A 13,905-nucleotide genomic window follows, 5' to 3' on the forward strand; every position below is an offset into this window, starting at 1 on the left:
GAAAACGTTTTCTTGCTTTTCAACAGCCCTTCTCGCAGGAAGTGTGAATGCCCTAACATCTAGCACGGTTGCATTGCCGTAAAATTCCACTGCAGACGTCGGATTGAACATACATTGGGTTTCACTGGTTCGCTGCACGGATAGCGCTGCTGTAATCAGTCTGGTATTTTATAGGCTTCCTTTACTGGGCCTTAGTTTTAATTGTCTATCTGGACTCTTGAAGAGGACGTTGTTCCAACAGACTCTCGGCTAGAGTTAGACGATAACAGATAACACGATTCTTGGTGAATAGGGCTTTAAACGTTTTTACTAATAGATCAGGTCAAATCTAGGTGAGATTAGCCTACATCACATTTATTTCTCACCACTAAAGTTTTGATATTGAAAAGGACGTCTGATCGCTCTGGTCGAGCTGTTTTTGTTTTATCTGAACGCTGTAACAAAGAAAGTAACTGTAGTGGAGGCTAGCTACAGATTTACTGTCATGTTTTTATTTGAAGAAAGAATAGCTTCCACGATGGATCGGGTAAGTTTGGTTTACTTTTATTAACAATTTGCTTACTGTGGTGTATAACATGTGTAGGCCTAGTTGTCATCTTCTGACTTTCCATATCCATTAGTTTCATTTGAACAGCTGGACAAAAACAATTGTGTTGTGTGTATTGTGTGATAATTGTGTTTGCTCTATAACCTGTTAGTTCATATGCCTTGACACAGCCGAAACAAGAATACAGTGGCAGAATAAATTCAATCACAACCTTTGTTCAATCATAAAACCGGTGAAACCCACAACATTTTGTATTTAACAAAGTTACATGACCTACAGGATGTTCAAGCCAGTTAATGTTTCCGACATTTTCGAACTACTAAATAACTATCGATTTAGTTACCGCAAGTCACAAAGAAAACGGGCTGCCTCCACTATTCCAGCACTACCTCAGGTGCACATTTCTGTCAATTAAGAACCAATGATGTCAAATCAAAGTTTTTGTCACGTGCGCCGAATACAACCGGTGTAGACCATACAATGAAATGTATGCACTACCCTCTGAAATGCCTTACGGTCGGAGGCTGAGCAATTGCCGTGCCAGGCAGTGATGCAGCCTGTCAGGATGCTCTCGATGTTGCAGCTGTAGAACCTTTTGAGGATCTGAGGACCCATGCCAAATCTTTTTAGTTTGCTGGGGGGGAATAGGCTTTGTCGTGCCCTCTTCACGACTGTCTTGGTGTGTTTGGACCATTCTAGTTTGTTGACGTAGACACCAAGGAACTTGAAGCTCTCAACCTGCTCCACTACAGCCCCGTCGATGAGAATGGGGACGTGCTCGGTGCTCCTTTTCCTGTAGTCCACAATCATCTCCTTAGTCTTGGTTACGTTGTGCTACCTTTTTTGTAGCATTTCTGATATTACAAATGTATTTTCAGCTACATCTCAGTTCTATCTAAACGGGTCAGCAACTTGGTTGCTTGGTAACAATACAGCTGCTATTAGCTAACGTTAGCTTGCTTGTCCAAAGTCCAGCAGCTAGCCTCTGTAGCTAACGAACTGGAAAGAAGGTAGAACTGCAGACAAGTTCTGCTGACAACAATAGCTAGTTTATGTCTAAACGGCAGTCCTAACGTTACATTTCTTTCCACAAAACATAATTAGCTAGATACATCAGTTAAACAAAATTGTCATGCAGCTACCTTATAATGCATTCCATGGACTTTTTCAACATGTCGTGGTAATTATTCTAATCAAAAGGAGAGACTTTTATATTTCTACAAAACCATCCCACTTTGTTAATTAATACTGCAGTAATGGAGGGTTAACGGTCACCAGATGGTGTAGAGCAAAAAGCCCAAATAAGCAGGGTTAGGTTACTACTTTTTATAGTCTCCTGAGTCCTCATAAGTAACAGATTTGTGAAATTATACAAGGGTACAGACAGTAACAGACAGCGAGATTTACATGGCGCCAAATGTCTGTCTCGGTCATTTACTGCTTGTTGTATTATAATTTATGTATAAACATGGGACACTGGGTCCTTCCCACAACAGATGAAGTCCAGTGTCCATTTGTGATGTGGGAAAGAGAAACTGGAGGGAGTTTTTTTCCTGGCCCTGGCAGACAGACCAGCATTTGACACAGACACTAATCATGCAGTGGAATGTAGTCTTTAGGTCTTATCACCAAGGCATCATAAATCAACTGCCAGCATTAAGCCTCAGAGGCTCCTCTCAGGCCAACGGACAGTGTGAAAGTACTAATAAAAAAATATTCTATAGGTCATTTGAATAACAATGTTGACATTTCTACCACAAACGCTAGCTAGCTCCTCCATAGTCCACGCTATGGTAAGATCTTGCCATTTTTCACTGTCAGACAGGACATAACTCAAACTGTAGCTGAGAAAACAAATCAAGTCAGATTGCATTGGTCCATACACATAGCAGATCTTATTGAGGGTGTAGTGAAATGCTTGTGTGTCTAGTTCCAACAGTGCAGTAACATCTAACAATACACAACAATAATGTTACACATCTAAAGGAATGGAATTCAGAAATATATAAATATTAGTTTCAGATTATAAATACAGTACATTCATAAGTATGTGGACACCCCTTCAAATTATTGAATTTGGATATTTCAGCCACACCCGTTGCTGACAGGTGAATAAAATTGAGCACACAGCCATGCAACCTCCATAGACAAGCATTGGCAGTAGAATGGCCTTACTGAATACCTCAGTGACTTTCAATGTGGCATCACCATAGGATGCCACCTGTCCAACATGTCAGTATGCCAAATTTCTGCCCTGCTAGAGCTTCCCCAGTTAACTGTAAGTGCTGTTATTGTGGCGTAGAAACATCGAGGATTAACACTGGCTCAATGGAGAACTGGTACGCCACACAATATCTGAGTCTGACCGCCGAGGACTAAAGCGCGTAGCCTGTAAAAATCATCTCTTTTGCAACCCTCCCTACCGAGTTCCACACTGCCTCTGGACGCAACGTCAGCACAATAACTGTTCATCTGGAGTTTCATGAAATGGCTTTCCATAGCTGAGCAGCTGCACACAAGCCTAAGGTCACTATGCGCAATGCCAAGCGTCGGCTGGAGTGGTGTAAGGCTCACCGCCGAATGACAAATCTGGGTTTGGCAGGGGGAGAATGCTGCCTGCTGCAATATATATTGCCAACTGTGAAGTTTGGTGGAGGAGGAATAATTGGCAGGAACCAAGGATTATTTGACATTTAGAAAAGATGAACATTTTCAAGGCTGCTCTTCACATGATAACATTTTCCATCACAGGATGTAGAGACAGTATGTCGATATACTAAATATTCTACCTGTAGGATAGAATAGTGTGTGTGTGTGTGTGTGTGCGCACAGTGAAAACGTATTTGCACCCTTCCTGATTTCTTATTTTTTTTGCACATTTGTCACACTTAAATGTTTCAGATCATCAAACAACTTTAAATATTACACAAATAACCCAAGTAAACACAAAATGCATTTTAAGTGATGATTTTATTTATTAAGGGAAAAAAGCTATGCGAACCTTCATGGCTTATGTGAAAAAGCAATTGCCCCCTAAACCTAATAATTGGTTGTGCCTCCCTCCGCAGCAACAACTGCAATCAAGCCTTTGACATAACTGGCAATGAGTATTTCACGTCGCTGTGGAGGAATTTTGGCCCACTCTTCTTTGCAGGATTGTTTTAATTCAGCCACATTGGAGGGTTTTTTAGCATGAACCACCTTTAAAGTCACGCCACAGCATCTCAATCGGATTCAAGTCCGGACTTTGAGTGGGCCAATCCAAAACCTTCATTTTTGTTTTTTTAAGCCATTCGGAGATGGACTTCCTCTAATTTAGTTAATCTCCAAAGGGATTTGGAGTTTCCTTCATTAAACAGTCCAAAATCACATTACACAATTTCACAAACAGTATCATCCTCACTCATTCATCTTATACAACAATTAGATGTAAGTCTCATATCTGAGGCTATTGTATAAACAGCGTTATGGTAATGTGGCCGTATTGTTTCCCAAAATTGTACCAAATGGACCAGTTCGTAGCTGGATTCTTCACCGATCTTTTATACATTCTCCAGAACATAAATGTTGTTCGGACCTCAAGTTCTGTGAGGTGGAAGAAATTCCTTTGTTCTCTCTATGAAAATTCACTCTCTCTCTCTATACTGTGGCCATGAGAAGATAATCTCCTCCAGGAATTTACGACCTCTCTGACCACAGCAGCCTAGTTGTAGGAGACAGAGAGAGGGGGATGGTGCTGGCAGGGGGATGGTGCTGGTAGGGGGATGGTGCAGAGCTGTGTCCAAAGAGGGCAAAGTCATGACACTGCCATGTATGCTATTTTTGCCCAGTGTCTTTCTTAAGGTCAGTGTTCATGACTCAACCATAACTGAGGCAAGTGAGGCCTGCAGTTCTTTTAGATGTTGTTGTGGGTCCTTTTGTGACCTCTTGGATGAGTCGTCGCTGCGCTCTTGGGGTAATTTTGGTAGGCCAGCCACTCCTGGGAAGGTACACCACTGTTCCAAATTCTCCATGTGTGAATAATGTCTCTCACCGTGGTTCGCTGGAGTCCCACAGCTTTAGAAATGGCTTTGTAACCCTTTCCAGACTGATAGATGTCAATGACTTTGTTTCTCATCTGTTCCTGAATTTCTTTGGATCGGCATGTCTTGCTTTTTGAGATCTTTTGGCCTACTTCAATTTGTCAGACTGGTTCTATTTAAGTGATTTATTGATTCAACAGGTCTGGCAGTAATCAGGCCTGGGTGTGGCTCGTGAAATTTAACTCAGCTTTCCAAAAAATTTGATTAACCACAGATAATTCATGATTTAACTAATGGGGGCAATTACTTTGTCACATAGGGCCATGAGAGTTCGGATAGCTTTTTCCCTTAGTAAATAAAATGATCACTTAACCCAAGTAAACACAAAATGCAGTTCATCTTTGTATAATATTAAAATGTGTTTGATCTGAAACATTTAAGTGTGACAAAAAAATAAGAGATCAGGAAGGGGGCAAATACTTTTTCACAGCACAGTATATACAGGACTAGTTGAATAGGATGGACTAGAATACAGTATATACAGGACTAGTTGAATAGGATGGACTAGAATACAGTATATATAGGACTAGTTGAATAGGATGGACTAGAATACAGTATATATAGGACTAGTTGAATAGGATGGACTAGAATACAGTATATACAGGACTAGTTGAATAGGATGGACTAGAATACAGTATATACAGGACTAGTTGAATAGGATGGACTAGAATACAGTATATACAGGACTAGTTGAATAGGATGGACTAGAATACAGTATATACAGGACTAGTTGAATAGGATGGACTAGAATACAGTATATACAGGACTAGTTGAATAGGATGGACTAGAATACAGTATATACAGGACTAGTTGAATAGGATGGACTAGAATACAGTATATACAGGACTAGTTGAATAGGATGGACTAGAATACAGTATATATAGGACTAGTTGAATAGGATGGACTAGAATACAGTATATACAGGACTAGTTGAATAGGATGGACTAGAATACAGTATATACAGGACTAGTTGAATAGGATGGACTAGAATACAGTATATACAGGACTAGTTGAATAGGATGGACTAGAATACAGTATATACAGGACTAGTTGAATAGGATGGACTAGAATACAGTATATACAGGACTAGTTGAATAGGATGGACTAGAATACAGTATATACAGGACTAGTTGAATAGGATGGACTAGAATACAGTATATACAGGACTAGTTGAATAGGATGGACTAGAATACAGTATATACAGGACTAGTTGAATAGGATGGACTAGAATACAGTATATATAGAACTAGTTGAATAGGATGGCCTTGACTAGAATACAGTATATACAGGACTAGTTGAATAGGATGGCCTTGACTAGAATACAGTATATATAGGATGGACTAGAATACAGTATATATAGGACTAGTTGAATAGGATGGACTAGAATACAGTATATATAGGACTAGTTGAATAGGATGGACTAGAATACAGTATATATAGGACTAGTTGAATAGGATGGACTAGAATACAGTATATATAGGACTAGTTGAATAGGATGGACTAGAATACAGTATATATAGGACTAGTTGAATAGGATGTACTTGACTAGAATACAGTATATACAGGACTAGTTGAATAGGATGGCCTTGACTAGAATACAGTATATATAGGACTAGTTGAATAGGATGGACTAGAATACAGTATATATAGGACTAGTTGAATAGGATGGACTAGAATACAGTATATATAGGACTAGTTGAATAGGATGGACTTGACTAGAATACAGTATATACAGGACTAGTTGAATAGGATGGCCTTGACTAGAATACAGTATATACAGGACTAGTTGAATAGGATGGCCTTGACTAGAATACAGTATATATAGGACTAGTTGAATAGGATGGACTAGAATACAGTATATATAGGACTAGTTGAATAGGATGGACTAGAATACAGTATATACAGGACTAGTTGAATAGGATGGACTAGAATACAGTATATACAGGACTAGTTGAATAGGATGGCCTTGACTAGAATACAGTATAGATAGGACTAGTTGAATAGGATGGACTAGAATACAGTATATATAGGACTAGTTGAATAGGATGGACTAGAATACAGTATATACAGGACTAGTTGAATAGGATGGACTAGAATACAGTATATATAGGACTAGTTGAATAGGATGGACTAGAATACAGTATATATAGGACTAGTTGAATAGGATGGACTAGAATACAGTATATATAGGACTAGTTGAATAGGATGGACTAGAATACAGTATATATAGGACTAGTTGAATAGGATGGACTAGAATACAGTATATATAGGACTAGTTGAATAGGATGGACTAGAATACAGTATATATAGGACTAGTTGAATAGGATGGACTAGAATACAGTATATATAGGACTAGTTGAATAGGATGGACTAGAATACAGTATATATAGGACTAGTTGAATAGGATGGACTAGAATACAGTATATATAGGACTAGTTGAATAGGATGGACTAGAATACAGTATATATAGGACTAGTTGAATAGGATGGACTAGAATACAGTATATATAGGACTAGTTGAATAGGATGGACTAGAATACAGTATATATAGGACTAGTTGAATAGGATGGACTAGAATACAGTATATATAGGACTAGTTGAATAGGATGGACTTGACTAGAATACAGTATATATAGGACTAGTTGAATAGGATGGACTAGAATACAGTATATATAGGACTAGTTGAATAGGATGGACTTGACTAGAATACAGTATATACAGGACTAGTTGAATAGGATGGCCTTGACTAGAATACAGTATATACAGGACTAGTTGAATAGGATGGCCTTGACTAGAATACAGTATATATAGGACTAGTTGAATAGGATGGACTAGAATACAGTATATATAGGACTAGTTGAATAGGATGGACTAGAATACAGTATATATAGGACTAGTTGAATAGGATGGCCTTGACTAGAATACAGTATATATAGGACTAGTTGAATAGGATGGACTAGAATACAGTATAGATAGGACTAGTTGAATAGGATGGACTAGAATACAGTATATATAGGACTAGTTGAATAGGATGGACTAGAATACAGTATATACAGGACTAGTTGAATAGGATGGACTAGAATACAGTATATATAGGACTAGTTGAATAGGATGGACTAGAATACAGTATATACAGGACTAGTTGAATAGGATGGACTAGAATACAGTATATAGGACTAGTTGAATAGGATGGACTAGAATACAGTATATATAGGACTAGTTGAATAGGATGGACTTGACTAGAATACAGTATATACAGGACTAGTTGAATAGGATGGCATTGACTAGAATACACTATATATAGGACTAGTTGAATAGGATGGACTAGAATACAGTATATATAGGACTAGTTGAATAGGATGGACTAGAATACAGTATATACAGGACTAGTTGAATAGGATGGACTAGAATACAGTATATATAGGACTAGTTGAATAGGATGGCCTTGACTAGAATACAGTATATATAGGACTAGTTGAATAGGATGGCCTTGACTAGAATACAGTATATATAGGACTAGTTGAATAGGATGGACTAGAATACAGTATATATAGGACTAGTTGAATAGGATGGACTAGAATACAGTATATATAGGACTAGTTGAATAGGATGGACTAGAATACAGTATATATAGGACTAGTTGAATAGGATGGACTTGACTAGAATACAGTATATATATAGGACTAGTTGAATAGGATGGCCTTGACTAGAATACAGTATATACAGGACTAGTTGAATGGGATGGACTAGAATACAGTATATATAGGACTAGTTGAATAGGATGGACTTGACTAGAATACAGTATATATAGGACTAGTTGAATAGGATGGCCTTGACTAGAATACAGTATATACAGGACTAGTTGAATGGGATGGACTAGAATACAGTATATATAGGACTAGTTGAATAGGATGGCCTTGACTAGAATACAGTATATACAGGACTAGTTGAATAGGATGGACTAGAATACAGTATATATAGGACTAGTTGAATAGGATGGACTTGACTAGAATACAGTATATATCGGACTAGTTGAATAGGATGGACTAGAATACAGTATATATAGGCCTAGTTGAATAGGATGGCCTTGACTAGAATACAGTATATATAGGACTAGTTGAATAGGATGGCCTTGACTAGAATACAGGACTAGTTGAATAGGATGGCCTTGACTAGAATACAGGACTAGTTGAATAGGATGGACTTGACTAGAATACAGTATATGTAGGACTAGTTGAATAGGATGGACTTGACTAGAATACAGTATATACAAGACTAGTTGAATAGGATGGACTTGACTAGAATACAGTATATACAGGACTAGTTGAATAGGATGGACTAGAATACAGTATATATAGGACTAGTTGAATAGGATGGCCTTGACTAGAATACAGTATATATAGGACTAGTTGAATAGGATGGCCTTGACTAGAATACAGTATATATAGGACTAGTTGAATAGGATGGACTAGAATACAGTATAGATAGGACTAGTTGAATAGGATGGACTAGAATACAGTATATACAGGACTAGTTGAATAGGATGGACTAGAATACAGTATATAGGACTAGTTGAATAGGATGGACTAGAATACAGTATATATAGGACTAGTTGAATAGGATGGACTAGAATACAGTATATACAGGACTAGTTGAATAGGATGGACTAGAATACAGTATATATATAGGACTAGTTGAATAGGATGGCCTTGACTAGAATACAGTATATACAGGACTAGTTGAATAGGATGGCCTTGACTAGAATACAGTATATATAGGATGGACTAGAATACAGTATATATAGGACTAGTTGAATAGGATGGACTAGAATACAGTATATATAGGACTAGTTGAATAGGATGGACTAGAATACAGTATATATAGGACTAGTTGAATAGGATGGACTAGAATACAGTATATATAGGACTAGTTGAATAGGATGGACTAGAATACAGTATATATAGGACTAGTTGAATAGGATGGACTAGAATACAGTATATATAGGACTAGTTGAATAGGATGGACTAGAATACAGTATATATAGGACTAGTTGAATAGGATGGACTAGAATACAGTATATACAGGACTAGTTGAATAGGATGGACTAGAATACAGTATATACAGGACTAGTTGAATAGGATGGACTAGAATACAGTATATATAGGACTAGTTGAATAGGATGGACTAGAATACAGTATATATAGGACTAGTTGAATAGTATGGACTAGAATACAGTATATATAGGACTAGTTGAATAGGATGTACTTGACTAGAATACAGTATATACAGGACTAGTTGAATAGGATGGCCTTGACTAGAATACAGTATATATAGGACTAGTTGAATAGGATGGACTAGAATACAGTATATATAGGACTAGTTGAATAGGATGGACTAGAATACAGTATATATAGGACTAGTTGAATAGGATGGACTTGACTAGAATACAGTATATACAGGACTAGTTGAATAGGATGGCCTTGACTAGAATACAGTATATACAGGACTAGTTGAATAGGATGGCCTTGACTAGAATACAGTATATATAGGACTAGTTGAATAGGATGGACTAGAATACAGTATATATAGGACTAGTTGAATAGGATGGACTAGAATACAGTATATACAGGACTAGTTGAATAGGATGGACTAGAATACAGTATATACAGGACTAGTTGAATAGGATGGCCTTGACTAGAATACAGTATAGATAGGACTAGTTGAATAGGATGGACTAGAATACAGTATATATAGGACTAGTTGAATAGGATGGACTAGAATACAGTATATACAGGACTAGTTGAATAGGATGGACTAGAATACAGTATATATAGGACTAGTTGAATAGGATGGACTAGAATACAGTATATATAGGACTAGTTGAATAGGATGGACTAGAATACAGTATATATAGGACTAGTTGAATAGGATGGACTAGAATACAGTATATATAGGACTAGTTGAATAGGATGGACTAGAATACAGTATATATAGGACTAGTTGAATAGGATGGACTAGAATACAGTATATATAGGACTAGTTGAATAGGATGGACTAGAATACAGTATATATAGGACTAGACTAGTTGAATAGGATGGACTAGAATACAGTATATATAGGACTAGTTGAATAGGATGGACTAGAATACAGTATATATAGGACTAGTTGAATAGGATGGACTAGAATACAGTATATATAGGACTAGTTGAATAGGATGGACTAGAATACAGTATATATAGGACTAGTTGAATAGGATGGACTAGAATACAGTATATATAGGACTAGTTGAATAGGATGGACTTGACTAGAATACAGTATATATAGGACTAGTTGAATAGGATGGACTAGAATACAGTATATATAGGACTAGTTGAATAGGATGGACTTGACTAGAATACAGTATATACAGGACTAGTTGAATAGGATGGCCTTGACTAGAATACAGTATATACAGGACTAGTTGAATAGGATGGCCTTGACTAGAATACAGTATATATAGGACTAGTTGAATAGGATGGACTAGAATACAGTATATATAGGACTAGTTGAATAGGATGGACTAGAATACAGTATATATAGGACTAGTTGAATAGGATGGCCTTGACTAGAATACAGTATATATAGGACTAGTTGAATAGGATGGACTAGAATACAGTATAGATAGGACTAGTTGAATAGGATGGACTAGAATACAGTATATATAGGACTAGTTGAATAGGATGGACTAGAATACAGTATATACAGGACTAGTTGAATAGGATGGACTAGAATACAGTATATATAGGACTAGTTGAATAGGATGGACTAGAATACAGTATATACAGGACTAGTTGAATAGGATGGACTAGAATACAGTATATAGGACTAGTTGAATAGGATGGACTAGAATACAGTATATATAGGACTAGTTGAATAGGATGGACTAGAATACAGTATATACAGGACTAGTTGAATAGGATGGCATTGACTAGAATACACTATATATAGGACTAGTTGAATAGGATGGACTAGAATACAGTATATATAGGACTAGTTGAATAGGATGGACTAGAATACAGTATATACAGGACTAGTTGAATAGGATGGACTAGAATACAGTATATATAGGACTAGTTGAATAGGATGGCCTTGACTAGAATACAGTATATATAGGACTAGTTGAATAGGATGGCCTTGACTAGAATACAGTATATATAGGACTAGTTGAATAGGATGGACTAGAATACAGTATATATAGGACTAGTTGAATAGGATGGACTAGAATACAGTATATATAGGACTAGTTGAATAGGATGGACTAGAATACAGTATATATAGGACTAGTTGAATAGGATGGCCTTGACTAGAATACAGTATATACAGGACTAGTTGAATGGGATGGACTAGAATACAGTATATATAGGACTAGTTGAATAGGATGGACTTGACTAGAATACAGTATATATAGGACTAGTTGAATAGGATGGCCTTGACTAGAATACAGTATATACAGGACTAGTTGAATGGGATGGACTAGAATACAGTATATATAGGACTAGTTGAATAGGATGGCCTTGACTAGAATACAGTATATACAGGACTAGTTGAATAGGATGGACTAGAATACAGTATATATAGGACTAGTTGAATAGGATGGACTTGACTAGAATACAGTATATATCGGACTAGTTGAATAGGATGGACTAGAATACAGTATATATAGGCCTAGTTGAATAGGATGGCCTTGACTAGAATACAGTATATATAGGACTAGTTGAATAGGATGGCCTTGACTAGAATACAGGACTAGTTGAATAGGATGGCCTTGACTAGAATACAGGACTAGTTGAATAGGATGGACTTGACTAGAATACAGTATATGTAGGACTAGTTGAATAGGATGGACTTGACTAGAATACAGTATATACAAGACTAGTTGAATAGGATGGACTTGACTAGAATACAGTATATACAGGACTAGTTGAATAGGATGGACTAGAATACAGTATATATAGGACTAGTTGAATAGGATGGCCTTGACTAGAATACAGTATATATAGGACTAGTTGAATAGGATGGCCTTGACTAGAATACAGTATATATAGGACTAGTTGAATAGGATGGACTAGAATACAGTATAGATAGGACTAGTTGAATAGGATGGACTAGAATACAGTATATACAGGACTAGTTGAATAGGATGGACTAGAATACAGTATATAGGACTAGTTGAATAGGATGGACTAGAATACAGTATATATAGGACTAGTTGAATAGGATGGACTTGACTAGAATACAGTATATATAGGACTAGTTGAATAGGATGGCATTGACTAGAATACAGTATATATAGGACTAGTTGAATAGGATGGACTAGAATACAGTATATATAGGACTAGTTGAATAGGATGGACTAGAATACAGTATATACAGGACTAGTTGAATAGGATGGACTAGAATACAGTATATATATAGGACTAGTTGAATAGGATGGCCTTGACTAGAATACAGTATATGACTAGTTGAATAGGATGGACTAGAATACAGTATATATAGGACTAGTTGAATAGGATGGACTATAATACAGTATATATAGGACTAGTTGAATAGGATGGACTAGAATACAGTATATATAGGACTAGTTGAATAGGATGGACTAGAATACAGTATATATAGGACTAGTTGAATAGGATGGACTTGACTAGAATACAGTATATATAGGACTAGTTGAATAGGATGGCCTTGACTAGAATACAGTATATACAGGACTAGTTGAATGGGATGGACTAGAATACAGTATATATAGGACTAGTTGAATAGGATGGCCTTGACTAGAATACAGTATATACAGGACTAGTTGAATAGGATGGACTAGAATACAGTATATATAGGACTAGTTGAATAGGATGGACTTGACTAGAATACAGTATATATAGGACTAGTTGAATAGGATGGACTAGAATACAGTATATATAGGACTAGTTGAATAGGATGGCCTTGACTAGAATACAGTATATATAGGACTAGTTGAATAGGATGGCCTTGACTAGAATACAGTATATATAGGACTAGTTGAATAGGATGGCCTTGACTAGAATACAGTATATATAGGACTAGTTGAATAGGATGGCCTTGACTAGAATACAGTATATACAGGACTAGTTGAATAGGATGAGCCTTGACTAGAATACAGTATATACAGGACTAGTTGAATAGGATGGCCTTGACTAGAATACAGTATATACAGGACTAGTTTAATAGGATGGCCTTGAATAGAATACAGGACTAGTTGAATAGG

The 13,905-nt window shown here is 36.8% G+C and overlaps 1 protein-coding gene across 2 annotated transcripts in view; it reads left to right on the top strand.

The window, feature by feature from the left end:
- LOC116353017 (zinc finger protein 2 homolog) overlaps positions 1-13,905 on the top strand; it is a 58,359-nt gene continuing 44,454 nt past the window's right edge. The window contains exon 1 of one of the 2 annotated variants that reach the window (XM_031822119.1): positions 1-526. In XM_031822119.1, the coding sequence (XP_031677979.1) occupies positions 485-526 (42 nt within the window). In that variant the 5' untranslated portion in view covers positions 1-484. The remainder of the gene's footprint in view (positions 527-13,905) is intronic. The other variant, XM_031822118.1, reaches the window with a different exon arrangement.

This window comes from Oncorhynchus kisutch, unplaced genomic scaffold (genome assembly GCF_002021735.2).
Source record: "Oncorhynchus kisutch isolate 150728-3 unplaced genomic scaffold, Okis_V2 scaffold4072, whole genome shotgun sequence".
Classification (NCBI taxonomy): Eukaryota; Metazoa; Chordata; class Actinopteri; order Salmoniformes; family Salmonidae; genus Oncorhynchus; species Oncorhynchus kisutch.